Below are 18,878 nucleotides of genomic sequence, written 5' to 3' on the forward strand. Positions count from 1 at the left end.
AAGGGAGGCATAATTTGGGGTATGCTTTATATTAGATACTGTAAGACAGATTTGCAGGAAATGAGCTTCATTACCTCCTCTGGTCACACAGCGAACGTGTTTTTGCTTGCAACATTTGTTCCATTACTGTGCTAGGGATGGGTGTTAGATACAGGGATGGTAAGTGCCAGGAACATTCTTTCTGTTTTTGAAGAGCATTAATATATCTGCTTTTCTTCAAAGTACTACACTACCTCTGCTTTTAATCACTAACAGCCCCAACTTAGCTACTACTAATACTCTTAGATGTTCATTGTCCTTACTGACAAGGTGTACACATTGAGATTTTCTAATTAAAAATTTTTTTTTTTTTTTTTGTACAAGGAATACTTTGTGTATTTAGATGTTGTAGATGTTGAAACAAGGAAATATTGCTTCAGTCTGTGATGTAGGGAAAAATACTTTCTGTCAGTTCTTTCTTCATGGGCAAGACAGGGTTAATGCTGTTCCTCCTCCCCAGAAAATTATGCACCAGAATTAACTCACTAATAATTTACAGAAATTTTAGCTAAAATGTCTTACAGCTTTTTTAGTATTTTTCAGATTTGTAGCTCTAGAGACTTCTTAGGGTAGCAAATATCTCCTCAACATCAAGTTAAATCTGCTAGCTTGGGAACTGTAATTGAAAGTTTTTCTCTTGAAGCAGCAATAGTTGTAGAGTGCTACATGATTCAGGACTGCATCTGTCAGGGTTTGTCTAGGCTTCTGCTTTCCCTAGACCCTTAGTCTTCAGAATCATGAGTGATAAGGTCTGTCTCCTATGTTTTGGATGTGCTGAAAGCTTCCCAACCCTTCCTTTGTGTGGTCAGGCTCTGTTCTCCCCAGCTGTCCTCTTTATTTGCACAGAAGCTTCTCCTGGTTTCCTGTCCTGTCCCCATGGAGTTCACAGCAGGGCAGTATACTTTGTAGCTCAATCCAGAAGCCGTGGTCCTTGTCAGCTTCCAGTCTCCCCATCCTTGCTTGGAAGACAGCCAGAATCTCAGCACAGAATCTCAGTGTGGAGACAAAGGCATTTTCAGAAGTCTGTAACCCCCAAGAAAACCTTTCTTTAGGCAGGTTTCAACACAGTTTTTGCTGATCAGGCTTCATTAGAGCATCCATGCTTGCTGTTTCTTCAGAGTCATGGATCTCCTTGCCAGTGTATATTAACTCAGGCAAAGGGTTATGACTATATGTGTTGTGAACTCCAGGATCTTAGTGATTTTGGCAACAAGAAAAAGAACTCCCAGGAAAAATGCATAATATCAAAATAACTTAAAGGAAAGATGGATAATATCATTTCACAGTGAAATGTCACTGCTGAATAAGAAGTGGGTGCAGTGACTTGAGGGTCTCCATCCCAACCCTACGACATGTCAGGCTCTGAGATGCAAGAGTCTGAGTTCCAAGTTCCATTGTAGTTTGTTTTTCTGGGGAGAGGTGGGGTGTGACTGCTATTTTCCAGACTACTGCACTTGTACTAGCTTCCTTATTGAGAATCTGGAAGCTGCAATCAAGGTAGGGCTTCAGGGAAGGGAGAGGTTAAGAAGGATTGGGAGCCCAAGGGCATCTTGTCAGTAAGCTCTAGTTAGGAAACAGGCCTGTTTTGGCTCCTGCACTTCCTTCTCTCCCTAGAGCTCTGCCTGTCAGCAACGCCTTCCCACACAGCACTGCTCTGCCATTTGCCAGAGAATTGCGGGGGAGAGGGGCTTTTCCTGTCTGTGTGCTGAGACTCAGCCAGCTCTCAGACTGTGGTTTGCTCTGGAGCCTGGAGCCCATTTGCTGTGGCTTTGTGTATTTTCCACCCGAGGAGAAACTGAGGACAAACTCAGTGAAGGGCACTGCTCCCAGGGTCACATAGAGGGCTCAGCTCTTCCACTTATCTCCTATCACTGACCTCTAGATGCCAAATTACAAGGTTATGGTATTGCCTCTGTTCTGGGAATCTGACTGACTTCGAGGAAGGACAAAGCAGAACTCCCAGCAGGTTGCTTCTTTCTGAAGAAAATTTAGCAGTCTGCAGAGCTCCCATAGTGGAAATATTGTCCACTCCCTGCTTTGCCCGGCCATTGCTCTGTTCTCCAGTGTCTCATAACATGCAGATCCTTTTGTTCCCAGTGTCACATCTCCAACAAGCTTACCCTCCCACATGCTATAGGAATAGAAATATTTTCTGTTCCCTAATATCACTGGGGTTTTCCTTTTTGTCAGTGGTGGAGTTAAAGTTCCCTTTTCAGAATAAGGTACCCTAGAGCTTTTCTATTACTCCAAGCACCTACACAGTTAGACCAAATAAGTAGCATTGTATCATCTTCCCCATAACCTTTCTCTTTCCTAGAACTGTGTCTCAATCCTACCTCCCACATAAAGAATAATTTAGCAAGATAACACAGAAAGTCAATGTACTGAAATATTTACTTCTTTGTGGATGGAAGCCCACTGCAAGATTAGATGGAGTATTGGGCCTCTTGTTTTTTTAATCTGGAATAGTAGAATTCTGTGGCAGTAGTGAAGTTGTCTGTCTTCCTAGAAGCTACTCCTGGTTTCCAAGGGCATAAAATTCACTGACTTAACAACTTAACTCTTTATGTGTGGGACTTTCCCTGGAGCCCTGGGATTGCCTTCACCAGGCAGATATTATCCCTCACAAAAGTGTCACCCACCTCCATCAGCATTCTCAGCGATGTTCACAGAGGTAATCACCAATTACTATGGGATTTTTTTCTTTTTTTTTACCCAGGCTGTTTTTGCCAACTACTCACAATCCAGCACCAGTCATATATCTATGCCAGCTGGCTCTGATGCCCGCAAGACATCAAATGCCACTTCTAGTATCCAGAAGGCAGCCAGTTTGCACAAAGTGATGCCATCCCAGAGTGCAGCTCCTCAGCTGGTTCCAAAGCCTCCAACAAACCACAGACAGGCAGTGATCAGAAAGGCTGCAGCCCAGAGGATATCCAAGTAAGTTTTGTCTCTTCCATCCACAATAGGGAGTTGGCACTGGTTCCCCTGAAAATGAATATTGGAGAAGAAACTGTCTGCATCTGACTCTGACAGATCTTTTTGGCTGTGCTATCCAGGATAAATCTCAGAATAATCTGAGGTGTACATACTGAAATAAGCATTGCACTGTGCTGCAGTTGTGTGTTTCATAGGGGTATGGAAGGTAGCTGTAACAGCGTACAAAGGTAAGGACATAGAAACTGTCATTCAGTAATGTAAATACAGGCTGCTAGTGGCAATTTGGATGTCCAGGGCTATTCCACCTGACTTTCAGCTGCTCTTCCAGATGAGTACAGGTCTTCTGAAGTTCTTGTGTTGTATCTGTCAGTCCCATGCAGATGTCTCAAATAACTTGAGAGCACCAATTAAGGTACATCTATGTTTAGCCACTTAAGTCGCTCCCTCTGTCTAATCTTTGATGAGGGCTAGAATCTAGAAGAGGGTGCTAAAAAAACCCCAAAACTCAAAAAAAACCAAAACAAAGCAACAAAGCAGTTCAATACCTATAACAAGATAATCTGCCCTTGAGCCAAGTTTTCACATAAATTTAACGCACCGTGTTGGATTTAGGCCGTCAAGCATAAGTGTTTATTTCATTTGAAATGCTTATTTTGTGCCTGATGTAATGATAGCTTTTCTCATTAACTATAGAAATCCCTCTCTTTACTTTTAGTAAGCTTTTAGTTAAATAATGCTTGCTCTTCTAAGGTAAGTGGATGTATTTGACAGTTATATTTAAAAACAAATGCTATCTTTAGAAACAAACAAAAATATTCACCGTGAAATTTTGCTTACTGATTATAAGTTTCCTTCCCTTCCATTTCTTGGTATGTCTTCTCTTTTGTGCATTATGAGAAAATGTGAGCAAGACTTCTGGGTTTTCAGCCTCCTCAACTCTCTGTTTATCTCCTCTTAAATGGCAGAACTGCTTTAGTCTAAATCCTTCATCAGGTTTTTCCTCATATATCCTCAGACTTGTTTCATCCTGAAAAATTGATTTCATAACTTCCTTCCTTGTACTTACTCTACAGCCAGAAGAGTTGTAAAGCTTTCAGAGCAAGCTCCTGTGAGGTTTCCTGATTCTGTTTTCACTTCCTGTTTAAAGAGAGAAGTTTTAGTTTTATGTTGCTGATGAAAGACACCTCATGAAGATGCAGTCACTGTGTGTGAATCAAATCTGGAATCGCAAGGCATATTTAAGGAACTTGGACAGAACTGCTTTGGGAAAGTTTGGGTATTTGCTGCTTGTACTCTTGCTATCTTAAGAGATAGCACACAGAGTTAATCCCCCGAAACTATTTAAAAAGAAAACAAGATGTTAGTAAATTTTGTCAGCTCAGCAAATGCAGATGTGAGCACCAGGTCTGTAAGGTATGCTCTGGTGGCTTTGCTATCTGATTTCTTTCATGTTGGGTGGCTCTTATTAGTACAGGTGACAGGCTGTCAGTGGGTTTCTCTGCTGGGCAGCAGGGATGTGTATTTGAAGATGCCGGTGTGCTGTGCTCACTTCTTGGCAGAGGAAATGTTTATCCTTGTGAGATGGAATTGCAGCTCCTTGGACAGACTTTACTTTGCTGCATTTTTGTGGTTTCTGCTCTGTGACAGGCAGGAGTGTGGGAAAACCGGAAAAAGTTCAGCACCAAAAATGCACAGAAGGGGGGAAAAGAGCAAAAGATTCCTTCAGAATTTCAGAAAACTAATCCAAGTATTGAAGGCTGCAAGGAGCCGCTCCGGAAATATTTTCCAAGTTGCCTTTCAGTCTCCAGCACAAGGCTCCAAATCCATTCTTGCCATTCATGGGATCTTGCAGTAACATTTTTTCACTTACATGGACAACAACAGTGCCTAGCTGTAGTTCCAGCGCACTGAGAGCTGATCCTTTGAAAACTGCTGTGTCTCAGACTAATTTAATCCATTCATTGTTGTCAGGATAAGACCAGATACACATCTACAGAGGAGAGTGAATGGAGAAAAGCCTCTGTTTCAAAGGAACATGGACTAGAGGAAAAAAAGATGTCTTGCATGCTTCAGCCTGTTTTCTGCAATCCCTGATAATTTGTACAGAGTATTTTCAGACACAGTGTAGTCTGCTTTCACAAAAATCTAGTGGTAGAAACTCTACTGCATGCTATAAAAATCTAGTTAGGAATCTAGACAACCTTTTAATCACCTAGTTTCTCCTGATGTGCTGAATTTTTCTTTTGAGTTCTTTTCTGAATTTTTCCTTTGTTTCATCCTGTTGTACCTTGTTCCTCCTTCCTGAACCTGAAACATTTTCTCATGTAAATACTTTCCATCTTTTGAATATTCTTTTACTTCTTGGAGTAACCTAATTTTGCTTAGACTTGTTGAGGTATGTTAACCTCAGATAGTAGTTCTACTTGCCAAGTCCTTAATTGTCTTGAATTTACTTAGTTTGTCAGAGTGCTTTGGCTGTGGCACCCAAAATTGTACTTTTCCGGTGAGATTACCATGTCCTTAGGTTATGACATGGCAAATATCCCTCTCCATAACATCTTTTTGGCTGCTTCATTTGTCTGTCAGGTCACTTTTGATTTGCTGCCTTCTCTCACTCCCTAATACTTCTTGGATGTTTTTCTGATAGCTTTCCTCAAAGAGGATCTCAGGGCTATGTATTATTTACATGAGACTTCCCTGAAACTAATCCCATTCTGTTGTTAAAGCTCTCATGTCTCTTTCTCCCCCCATATATTTCAGTAAGCCAGACTTTATTTCTGTGTGCTCTTGCACTGCCTGGCTTTTGTTTCACATCTTAATAAAGATCATCTTTTTGAAGTTGTTTCTAGAATTTCTCCAGAGACAGGACTGTGATGACAAAACTAAAATCAACTTTGTCTCTTTGCTCTATCTCCTCCTTGCATGCATTATCAATTCTCTCCCAGCCAGCACACGTGGCTTCCAGAAAAGGAAGAAACAAGTAGAAAACTCACCTACAAACAGAAAGAGATGCTAAAGATGAACATTACTGACTAATTCAAAAACTGTCTAGTAACTTGGACGCTTTCCTGGTTGAAACATAAAGGAAAAAAGTAATGGAGCAGGCAGACAATTCAGTTTTGGCTTTTCAGTTCCTGGCTTCTCTTGTTTTTGTAGAAGGTGGTAGGTTGACTTTATAATGGACTGGGTCCAAAGCAGACTCCTTGCTTCAACTAACAGAGTGGAAAACTGGGGCCCATATTAAGGTGTGGAAAAAGACTAACTGGGAGAGATGATTTAGTATGCAGCTCTATGCTGAAATACAGTGCCATAAAATGGTCTCACAGGGCTCGATAGTTTTGATCAAATGTGCTTGTATCACTAATAGATAGTTTTTGAACAGCTGATACAAGAAACTCTTTTTTCTTTCCCAGAGTCAGACTGGGTCTTTCCCACCACTCATGTTGCCACTACTTTTGACAGGAGGTGGTTCTGTGAGCCATGAAGAGACCTTTTGAGATAGAGATCACAGATACAGTATTTATAAGCAATGGAATGAAGCAGATGTTCCCTGGAAGCGGTATTTGGTATTATAGAGTCTTCACGTTACAGATGACAGCATGCAAAGTAGAAAAATACATTAGCTCAACTGTTCACAAGAGTGGACTGGTGATAGATGAAAAATCTTTCTGCTTTTAGGAATGGCTAAGTTGTAATAAATACACATTTCTGTGCTATCATTCACATAGTAACTTCTCAGAAACTTTCTCTCTGTGACAGTGTCAAGAAGAGTAAGGTTTGAACAACCTGTGAACAGAACCATCAGTCAAAGAAAACATCTCAGAAAAATTGATCTGTCAATATTAGACCACTGTATATTAGGAGAGGAAATGCTAGGTAGGGAAAAGGAGCATATTGTTCAAGGTGGTGTCAGAGAGACCAAGATCACCAAGTTTGCCAGTAGTAGACTGGAACATTACAAACTGTTGGGGATATTGATCAGCATGGCATAATTTCTTGTACTGAACATCTCTGTAAATGTCATAAAAACTCTATTCAGGAAGCCTTTCAAAATAAATATTCCTTTCAAGTCCCACCACCACAGAACAAAAATCTTTGTGTGTTCTCTTTTGTTTTACATGGTGCCAGCAGTAGAAGAGCCAAAGTTCTTCTCTATTGCAACTAGTACAGAAATAGGGTAGAGGGGGATCCATTTCTCTAGGGTTCAGGAAATCCATCCCAGAGTGGGGAGGAGTTCTGATTGCAGTTGTACACAGAAGTAGCCAGCTTTTCTAGGATCCACTGGCCAAGCCTAGCAAATGTGCCAAAAGCAGATGATGATCACAGAGCGAGCGAGGCCCTGTAAAACACTATGGCTCTGTTTTGTATCCTGTCTTGCCCATGTGTGAAGTGTCTTTAATGAGCCAGGTACATCACACACTGAGACTGAGTGCCCACTGATAAGAGGACAGGCAGCAGAATACCCATCTGACAGTTACTGGAACCCCTTTGACTGTTTTGCTGCTGCTGTACTGCAGCACACTTGTTTTTTCAGCTCCCGAATATCTGGGTTAATCAGGCTGCCTGACCCTTAGACATTTTTGGCAGTAAAAGCAGTGCATTTGAGAGACATGCCTTGATTTAACACCCTGACACAGCTGGGCTCACTAGACCTGTAGCTCGTAGCCCTTGGCTAGCCTCAGATCATACACACAGATACACATGCAGGGTACCCCATCCAAGAACAACAAAGAGGAACAAGCTTCCCTGGCTCTGGGTCTTTACATCTGCTGCTGTCCTCTTGTCAAATCGGGACTTTTTGTGATGTGAATGTTAAGTGTCAGATCTGTCTGGTTCCAGTGGACCTTTAGATGAATCTGTAGCATCCCAGAAATAAGTTGTTAAAACAAAGGTGTTCAAAATTCAGTCAAATATCTTTCACCTGTGGAACAGAATTTGCAGTCCAAGGCTGGGCAGCTGAATGCTAGTCTAGTACCTAAATTAAGGAAGCCGGTATCAGTTTTGAGGAGGAGTTAGCCATATAGGAGATAGAAAAGAGCAATGACAGATATTTAAATGGAGGGGACAGTTGGGACTGTTTTTGTTAATATTGAATAAGAAATGGAGAACATAACAATGGATTGCACTGGAGAAGGGGAAGCAAAAACAACAGAGACATTGACATTAGGAAACTGAGACAAAGCAGTAGGATTTCAGCCAACCCGAGGAAAAAGAAAGTGGAAAGGGATTACCTCAGTTTAAACAGTGAATATGTTCTGGCACTGAAGCTTTCATCAGGACAGCACAGAGAGTATGAGGGAGTGATCTTAGCCTGGTGGGAGATCCCAGGAGCAGAGCTGAGAATGAGCTCTCAGAATGAGGTGACTGTTGAAAGTGCAAGAGTCAAGGTACCCAGTGTTTTGGGTAGGCAGAGAAGAAGGGTGAGTCTGTAGAGATAAAGAAGTTCTCTGAACAGTAAGGTAGAAGAGTGACTGTTTCCTGTTTTGCTTTTATATTGTTGTAGTACTTGCTGGCATTCTTGATTACTTTTTCAACTGCTAGTTTTGTATTCCAGGTACAGAAATGTGAGCTGAATTTGGCTGTCAGTTGTGCTGTGTTAACAAAGTGGGCATGCTAATTATGAACATGGAACCTCAATGTAAGAAGCATAAAGATCCATTTAGATTCTCAGCTTCCAGAAGAAGCATGCAATATCAGCAAAAAACCCCCATAAATACAGATCCAAAATTCTCTCCAAGAGACAATAAACACAGAAACAGGCACCTCATTTGACAATAGCATTTCCAGTTAAGACTGACTGAATTAAGGGGTTGTGGTATGCAAATGTATCTGCATCTCTCTCCCTTCATGTGTATACTCCATTTCACTGAAATCCAGCTGAAATAAAATGCAGGAGTCCCTCACAGACCTCTTAGCTGTCAGAAACACCTGGTTTCTGGCAACTTGCTGACCTTGAAATCTGGAAGCAAAAGGTTTCAGATAAAACCATAAAAACTGCACGTGTTTGAACAGTGAATTACAATTTAAACAGTGAGTTACAGTCAGTTAGTTGTCAGGGCATCCCATGGGTATGGAGATCATGATGCTCTTCAGGGGAAGAGCTGACAGTAACGCTAACGCTGCAGAGCTGAAAGAGTGAAGAAGGACTCTGGCAGAGATGAGTGTACTCACAGAAAAGTCTGTAGTGATTGGAAATGAGTTGGGCCAGAAAGAAGACCAGCAAGGAAGAATAAGGAAGGAGAAGACAAATCAGGAATAAATTGTATAGGTTTTTAAGGACAGAATAGGTGCTTGCAGCTGTATAGCTTGCCCTTCTCTTGTGAGTAGACCCACTTTTTCTGTAGTACATGGTCTCAGTTTGGTAATTAATATTTTTGAGTCAAAATACAGTTGTAGTCTACAGAGTATAGTTTTGCTGTAACTCAGGTGCTGAGATCAATGCAGAAGGATTTGCATAAGGTATCTGCTTGAGGAATGGCACTGGATTTACTGAAAATTAGATGCATCCCATGTGTCTCAGTTTGCAAGATAAGTGAGAAATCTTGGCTAAATGAGCTCTCTCTGCTGAGGCAAGATGCAAAGACTTAAGTCTTGAATCTAGTATGTTTTGACAGTGTGTGCATTTCTGTGCAACAGTTGCTTAATCACTTTAATTCAAATCATTGGACTAAGATGACCACAGCATGCACTAGTTGCAGTGTATGTTGGTGGCCCAATACCATTTACTATCTTCTTTATACTCCAGAATCAGCTTCCAGGGCATATGAGACAATTAAGTGTTTTAGCCACATCAAAGTTTCCCTGGTGGCTTGACTGTTCATTTGTCTTGCTTTGCTTTTTGGAGTCAGTTGCTGTCACTGCCTTTTTAGTACCATGTTCAGGCACAGCTTCATAGTTACAGTCCCAGTGAGATTATGTAAACTAGGGGAATTCTCATTTTTTTTTTGTTTGAGACTTTCATTCTTCCTTGCTATATCACTTACCTCTGTCTAATTTTATGGTTTTACCTCTTAGGTTGACCTCCACTGAAAAGCAACTGAATGGATTCCAGAACAGCCTTCACAGTGCTACACCCTGTGAGCCAGGGACATGTTCCACAGGTGAGTGACAGTGCCAAAGACCATGAAAGTGGGGGTGGGTATGCTGGGATGCTTTAATCTTTTTCAAGAACTGGCAGGGAAAAAGCTTATCAGCAAGAAGAAACACAGCTGCCTCCTCTACATGTAGCGGTTCCTAGGTAACAGTCTGGGTTCAGCTGTGCAGGGAATTTATACCCCCTGGGATTAAAAAAGACTAAACAGAAGGGAGCATAGGCTGAGTTTCATAGAATTGGAAGACCCCCTTAAAATATGGCTGGGGAGGGAAAAAAAACCACCTTGGCTCCAGTGGTTCCTTTTTGCTTTAGACTTTGGCTCAAGATGCTCTCTTGTTTAAGCTTGGCCTGTAATAAAAGGCCAGGACATACTTTACATTTTTCTTTGGTCTTGCAGAAAAGGTCTTAGTGCAGAAAGACATAGCTGAGACTTGTGAATCAGCTGCATAATGAAGTCAAGTAGTAGACGTGAAAGTATCTGATAGAAAATCACTGAGGGTTACAGAATCAAGTCTTTGTCCTTCCCTAGTGGCTAATTAATTCAAACAGGTTTATCTGCTGATAAGTTCTCAGCAAATGAAGACCCAGTCATTTTTGCAGACCTATTGGCAGGTAGAGCATAGTCTTGCAAACCCATACTACCTGTGGCTCACAGTAATTTGTGATAGTGTTATGGAATATGTGGATAGATTATGTTCCAGAATGCTTTGAAAAATTATGTTTCTGATCTTCTGTTTTGAAGTAGAACTGTGAATGACTTAAGTGTCACTAATGCAGTGATCTCTGTGTTTTCAGAGGCTGAAAGAAAAGTTTATGGAGGGGTTCATCTCTTGGATATTTATCTCTGAAATTAAAATATGACATTTCCTTTATTTATGTCAGTGATTTTTTGCTGATCCTCTAGCACAAATATTCAGCCAATGCACTTAACATACAGTTCCAAACTGCTTCCCACACTTTACCACCTGCCAAAAACTCCAGTTATCCTATCAGAAATTTTATAGAGTGAATGGCCACAGTCAATATTAAACACCTTATGGTACATTGTAACATGACAGTGTACTCTAGCATATAATGGCATTATCCAAACAAATAGAATTATGTCAGCTCTGTATTATGTGTATAGCTAAATGAAAAGTTTTGGTCTACTGTATAGTGCAATTTAATTTTTTATTACAGTATATAAAGCAAGGTTACAGATAAATTTAAAAGTAAATGTAAAAATGAAGTTCTCAATATATTGGCAAAATTGGTTTGTTGAGTGGACTAACATGAAGGTGTTTTGTGTGCTGGATTCTGCCTTCTTTTTCACATTTTAAAGAGTACTGTTACAGTTGCCACTCTGTAATTTTAACCTTTCCAAGAGAATCTTTCCATCTCCTCTGGATACTGTTGTTATGTGTGTCCATGATAACTGTAGGTAGCATTTTGCTATCCTTCCCCATTTCTGTGAATACCTACACAATGCATGCATGAAGATGGATGATAGTATTAATGATGTATGCAACAGCCAGAGTTGGAGGAATAATAGAGGCTAGATAACAACAGTGAATAGTCACTCCTCTGTGAATACTTGTAATCCTGTGAGAATTGAGAACTTCAGCTCATGTTTCCTTCTGTAGAACTGGACTAGCTGCATTGTGCTAAACTACCCTTTCTAAAGCTGAAACAAAGGTTTTGCCTGCTATTTAACTGAGAGTATCAGGGCCTAGGTGTAAAGCCCAGGTTTGGCTAGGGGTAGGTTAGTAGAACCATGGTGGGTGGGTCACTCAAAGCTTCCTGCTGCTAAAAGAGGTCCATAGCTCCAAGAACAGTGCTAAATGCTGCCGTGATTAAACTAACTCGAGCAAAACGTTTGTTCTTTGAAACTGGGCGATGATATTTTCTTCAGCTTTGCACCAAGTTACTGGTATGTGTCAGAGGCTGTTGTGCCCAGTTTGTGTCTCAGAAACTACTCTGCAGCAGTAGTCCTTGCTGCGGGAACAGCTGTTTTTCTTCTTCACTCTCTCCATTGATTGCTTACACTAGGGCCCCAATTTCCCCTCAGCAGCAGTTTACTTGGGGTTACTGTTTCACATGTATTTAGTATCTTAGATACCAACTGGAGAGGTTGGACACACAAGTCATAAAGCAAATCACAGAATAAACTGCAAGCATTTAAAGATGGAAGGCTGTGAAAAGCTGCAGATATAAAAGAGGAACCAGGCAGAACCTGTGTATAAACCCATACACACAGATGATCAGAAATGTCTGAGAAGCTTGAACTGGCCTTCTCCTCTAACAGCTCATCTGAGAATAGTTATGGGGCTCTGTGAAGAAGCATAAAGGTGTCATGAGTGATCTTACCTCAAGCCAGGATGTTGCTCAATGGAAGAGAGAATCAGGCAGTATGGAAACTTTTAACTAGACTGTCCAGAAGACAGTTCATTAGTGGTTAGTGCTGCAACTGTAAAATAGCAGCTGTAGACACTGTTGTGCAGTGGGCTCAGGCTCCTGCGAACAGATCCTTTGAAATAAAAGGGAAAATGAAAGTCAGCATTTCTGCAAGGTAGCTCAGGATCCTGAAACAAACCACCACTACAATGAAAGTAGCCTCATCCTCATTTCACAGAGGCAGAAGTTGTGGGAGCTGTCTGTCACTGGTGTAATGAGAGAGAAGGCAGAGAGCCTCATGACTCTATACAGACAGGAATCTAAATTTAAAAGATAGCAAATGGGGGTTATTTGTAGTGTCTGAAGAGACAGGTTCTTAGGAAAATTTGTGGAAGTTTAGCAGGATTTATTCTAATAAAGAAATACTAAGAATTACTACTTCTAGGGAACACTTAAATTGCTGTGACCTGAGTTTTCACTGAACACCCAGCCGCTAGTGGGTTTCTGAAAATACGGCCATTATCACATCACTTTTTTTATTCTGTGTTACTTTGAGCATCCCTCAGCATGACATTGATTGTTTCCTGTTTTGTGGAATTCAGCAATTCATTTAGTATTATTGAAAAAGGGTGATTTTGAATTAAGGAACCAGTTCTCTTTTCAAAGTCTTGTTCAGAGTATAGCTTGCTGAGTAACAGCTAAGATAAGTACTGTAGCTGGTTGTTCAGGTCCAGGTTGTCTTTAGGAGCCTGTGCTTGGTATATGGAGGCTGTGCTTGAGTTCAGATGATGATCAGGCTGGTCATTTTTGTTTTACTATATATTTTAAGAATATAAGGTGTATGGAGACATTTTGCTATGTTTTGCTGGTTTATTTTCCTTTCCTCTCTAGTGGCATTAAATAAATAGTGTGGGAATTTGTTTTCTCCAGAAAGTGAAGGTCTAGTAAAAAAAAGTCATTTTTCCACCAGAATTTAGCTTTTGAACAAGCTGGCAAGAAATATCAAGGAATTTTTGTAGTTATGTGTTGATCTCAAAATTTGAAATTGTTTCTATTGATTATTTTTCATTTTTGAATATACTAACACAGAGGAGGTTTTGGGGGGACCAGAGGATGAAGAGCACTTTATGAAAATATAGCAGCATAGTCCCAAGCAGCTTCTCTGTTCCTGAATTGGATTCTTGTCTGCAAGAAGGAGATAGGAACAGTCTGAAAGTATAGTTGACCCCTCAGTACAGCTGTAGAGTAGATGCTCAAGTTGATTTTATTTGGTTTGGTTTGATATGCAAAGGTTAACAGCAACTGTTGAAGTGCTGTATGAATGACACCTGTGTTCTTTAGGCTTTTATCCTTCATTTGCTGCCAGCTTCTTTAGAGTTTGTGACATTTTTATTTTAAAAGCTTCAGAAGACAGAACACCTCTGGGGTTCTGTTTTGCTATGACAAAAACATAAGGTACTAATAAACTATATCATTACAAACATGAATCATTAAAACTGTGCAAGACTTGATGGCTCCACCAAACTTGACAAGACCTTCATCTTTCCTTTATCAGACTGATTAACAGTAATGCAGTTTTATTGTGCTGATGTTTATATTACTAGTGTCCACATAACTTTTCCACTGTGTCTGCTGGGAGGAGAAAAAAAACATAAGAATTAGAGGTCAAAATTAATAATATGCATTTCAAGTTTGACAGTGAAGACTGCTAATTCATGCAAAGTCTTGGATCTCTACCTAGTCTGGTTGAAAACATGAGCCCAAAACTAATTTATTTGTATTTTAGTTCTCTGGAGAATACTTGAGGCCGAAAGTGAGTGTCAAAACTCAGTCTGAAACTAGGATGAAACTTCTTGAGCTAGTTGGTATAGACTGGATTATATTTCCCATGGTTCTCAGGTCTGTAGCTGTGCTTAGTTACAGGGTGATGAACAGTTGTCTGTTTATTTTAGACATTCACCTGCCCCTGTATCTGCATGAATGCCAAGTCCACAAAGTATGCAACTCTTTGAAATAAAGTGTGTTATCATCTGCATCCCGAACTGCAAAGAGACTAGAAGAATATGGGGATTAATAAAATGGTTTGGATCTAATCCATGTAGAAGATAGGCTGCTATTCTTAATTTTCTAGTGATACCCTTCTTTAGGCTTAGGAGAGCAGTGTCTGAATGCCATCCAAAAATGATGGGTGTGTAAGCAGTGTGGAGCAGTGAATGGAGCCTGCTTGTAAACCAGTGACAGTAATGAGCACTTTTGTACTCACTCACCATCTAGCATGCTCTAGATTTTTTTCATTTTACAGAAAATCTACAAGTAGACTGTCTATTTCTGAAGGTTTTTTTTATCCAAGATTATTGTATGGACCTTCAAAACAAGGTCATATTGTTATATGTCGTTATTGGAGACCTGAAATTAGAGTTAGCATTGGAAGTGCTAAGTCTTGACTGACTGTTGCCTACCCACAGCTTGAGCATTATTCTTGAAATGCAGCCTCTTTAGATTCATTTAACAGGTGTGCAAATGTACAAGCTTCTAAATTGTCCTGGTCCAGGAAAAAAAAGGGCAAGTATACACAGCAGGCATATAAACAAGACACATACAATTACTTTATATTTTTTGCTAGATCTAAACAAACAAACAAAAAAACCACGTGGAATTTGGAGATTCTTTTATCAATGAGAATGTCTCAACTCTCTTGGAGCATAAAGGGTGGGGATGAGATGTAATGTGCACTGTTACCACTGTGCATGGCCTGTGTCAGTCTTCCAGCCATTTGTTACAGTGGGGTGGAATTCCCAGCTGCCCAGCCTTGTCCAGACTTCCTCAGCTTCTGCCAGGTTCCCTGCAGCCTTGGAAAGCAGCAGATTGTTGAACACCAATGTGTTTATTTTTATGTTGTTACCACATTCCTAGGAGGAACCTTGACTATGATTTCAGCTGGTCTCACCACACTGTCCAAATCCTTCATCAGGAGCAGCTGGGAATAGAAATCACTCAGGTTTCTACACAGCACATTGCTGGTCCACTTCCTCCTTCTCAGTAATCCTGTTAATTCCAGTCTTCATTTGCCACCCTCCTGGTTCTCTGTGTTGTTGCTGTGACTGACTGCGCAAATGGTCTTCAGTTCAAAAGATGACCTTCAAATGGGCACCTCAAGTAACCTCCACCTCAGAGTGCTTTGAAGACCCAGGCACAAGGTATCTTATGACACAAAAGAGAAACTTGATGTCACTTCATTACTTATCCTAGTCCAGGAATGGAGTCATGATGAGCTCTTCCACATAAATCCTTTCAGAACCACCTGTCTGGCTGAGAAGCTCTGGGTGAATCAGTGAAGAGTGAGCTCCTGTGTGATATCCAGCACTTTGCATCAAACTTTTCTGGTGCAGTCTCTTGTCCTGCATATAGTCTTTGCTAACAGCAGCTCTGTCAGTATCTCTCTGTAATGCTGTCTCCATGCAGAGAAATGATCATTGAGAAACAGAATTAGCCCCTTTTATCATACTTTGGAAAGCTGGGCTTGAGTTGATTCCTACTATTGTGCCTCCCTTTTCAGGAGGGCAAAGAATCAGTTACAATGGAGGATATTTAGTTGCACATTTGTTCTTATAGTTATCTTCCTAAAGCCATTGTTTTTTTAATGCATCACAAAAACATCCTGAATAATTTCTCTCCTTACCCTACTGACTTTCACAGTTTTATAGAGACAGCACACAGGAAGGGAGTAAAAATAATTTCACTCCCTTCTTTAATTGATCAGTCAGTCTCAGGTCAGATAGTGACACACAAGCCTCTAGTACCAGATGGGCCTGAAGGGAAAGGAGAATGGTAAAGAGGCTTTCTTATTACACCATTTCTTAGTACTCTTTGGAGGGGCAGGGAACCATTATCTTATGACTAACAATGAGCAAATATTGATGTTTTGAATCAGTACCTTTAAAATAGATACAAGTTATCAGCAGGACATGACTATGCTTGAGTTCTGAGAAAAGTGTATGTAAGTCTCATTAAGCCTCAGCAGAGTGTAAAGTGCTGCCAGAAGCAGCATTCCAGGCCCTTCTCAGATGAGAACATCCAACTCAGCCATCGCCTCTCAGATAGAACTGAGGGTCGGTGTTCACTTCTAATCACCAGAAATGACATTTTTTCTTTAACTTGTGAGAGCAACCTGCCTCTCACATCTTTACTCAACTTTTTGCCTTTCCTTTGTGAAAGGAAGGGTTTTTTTTCCTGTTGTTGCTGATCTCATGCCACTGAAAGGACATTCCACATCTCAGGACTCTTCCTGAGAAAGCAGGAGAAAGTGGAAAGAACAGTCTTCAGCATCAGCTTCCCTATCTAAGAGCTAGAACTCAGCTTGAATTTTAGAACTTTGCTTCTGACAAACTCAGAAGCAGGATAAGTGATGATTGTAGGCAATTGGGATTTTTGCCTGACGGGAGGCTTGGGCACTGCTTGTTCTCAGTAGTGAGGTGATGGCGAACTGCCTGTGTTTCCTTGCTGTGTTGGAAATGTCCTTCAATATCAGGTGTGCAAAGACACAGGAGAGGTTATATAATATTTTGGCTGCTTCTGTCTCACATCTGGTCCTTTGGCATTAAGCTACCTATAGAGGGAATGACTTTGCCCATCCAAATTGGATTTTGTTTTAATCTGGCATTGTTTTATTGAGGCTAAAAATAGAAGCCAAAATGTATGCGAATAGGCTAAAATGTGTATCTGAAGTTATGAAATGAAATGTGGGGAAGAGCCAAAGAAGAGGGAGCCACAGTGAACCAGGGAGTAGAGAGGTGAAATAAGAGAAATCAGGAAGAAAGCTGTCAAGTACAGAAGGGCATTAGCAGTTGGGATGAGTGTAACATGGGAAGTAGGAAGGCTCATGCTGACTTCCACTGGTCAGTGAGTCTGCTCGCTGCTTTTTTATGCAGGAAGACTTCTCTGGAATACAGTTGTATATACCGTTCATGGCATACACATCACATTCCCCACACACACTCAGACATCCACACCTCCCCACCCCCCAAGAAAATTTTCATGACTTGGAGCTGCTGCTTTCCCTTGCCTGCCTGGTCCAACAAGTCAGGTTGAAATTGTGCCCAAAATATGGGGGAGGGAAGGCTGACTTTCTGTTGTCAGCTGTCCTGGCCCTGCTAGTGTCAGATACCCATAGATATAAATAAACCCCATTTATTTATTGCCTTTCTTAGTTATCTTATGTATTATCAAGAGAATGCTGGGCATCATTCTAAGATCAGAAATTCACTCTGGGATTAAAAAAAATCTGAATTTCTAGGATAATCTTAGCTTTTCAGGGAGAAAGAAAGCTCCTGCTTTCAACATTAGATTCAGGAGACTTCAATAAAGGTGCTCAGTTCTCCCACAAACTTTCTGTGGGTAAGATGAAACTGTAAAACTAGCTGTAAAAACATTAGCATGGGCTTCTGACTCAGTACTGTCACCTAACCTTGTGCTTGTTTCTGCATTATTCCTGCAGCTTGGAAGCAGACTAGATTAGGTGCTGGTTTGTGAGCAAGGCTATGTACATCTGTGCTGGGAAAGTCTATATGGCAATGAATTTCAGTGTGCAGATATCTCTTAAATGACTTCATGCAACTCCTTTGATTTTTTTGTGACTCAGAATCATATCCATAAAAGGGAGGTAATCCTTTTCTTCCCACTGTGACTGTTCTGAGTTTTTGAGGTGCAGTCATGGGTGACATAATAGTGTGTAAACATGTGGACAGACATATGGGCAGATACTTTGACACCTCATGGCAGGCAGAGAATAAAGGAGGTTCATGCTGTTGTATGTGGTGATTCATGGCAATGACTCTTTATCACTGGAGAGAATCAACCTTAATGTTGGCTTCTGTCAGCAATGAGCTCTTTTTCTGTTCCCGCTACTCAACCAGAACCTCCAAATACTCAACTGCAAGGAGGTGGAGTGCTCACCAATAGCTTTGAAAAACTTCAGAGCATTATATACATTCATATTTATGAAATCAATGAATTGGCAATGAGCTCCACTCTTGATAGGAATGTCCATATTTACTTGTAGACATAGGAATGCCCCTCTCTGTGCTGAGTCCTCAAGGTACAAGAATGTCCAAGAACTCAAGGAAAGTGATTTTAACTCAGTTTGTGAGAAAAGACAAACTGTGCAATGCATTTCTCTAGAAATAGGAAGGCTCAAACATCTTCAAAACAGGAAAATGAGGTTGAAGTTGGCTGCCTTCTCTCATGGGCCTTTGTTTCCTTAATTTCAGCATATTGCCAAGGGATATGTTTCTGGACTGGTATCCCGTCTTAATGCACGTGGTTGACAGTTTGGTTCCTACTTCAGTTTTCAAACTTTCTGTGTGGTGACATAGCTGGCAATTCCACTTTGTAAACATCTTTCCAGATCCTCTGTGCTCTGTGATGTTTGGCTGTA

The 18,878-nt window shown here is 40.8% G+C and overlaps 1 protein-coding gene across 1 annotated transcript in view; it reads left to right on the plus strand.

Moving 5' to 3' along the window:
* TTLL5 (tubulin tyrosine ligase like 5) overlaps positions 1–18,878 on the plus strand; it is a 127,042-nt gene that overhangs the window by 103,632 nt on the left and 4,532 nt on the right. Inside the window, exons 32-33 of the mRNA XM_066551927.1 lie at positions 2,759–2,979; positions 9,994–10,079. Of these exons, the coding sequence (XP_066408024.1) occupies positions 2,759–2,979; positions 9,994–10,079 (307 nt within the window). The remainder of the gene's footprint in view (positions 1–2,758; positions 2,980–9,993; positions 10,080–18,878) is intronic.

Source organism: Molothrus aeneus, chromosome 6, assembly GCF_037042795.1.
Source record: "Molothrus aeneus isolate 106 chromosome 6, BPBGC_Maene_1.0, whole genome shotgun sequence".
Taxonomy (NCBI): domain Eukaryota; kingdom Metazoa; phylum Chordata; class Aves; order Passeriformes; family Icteridae; genus Molothrus; species Molothrus aeneus.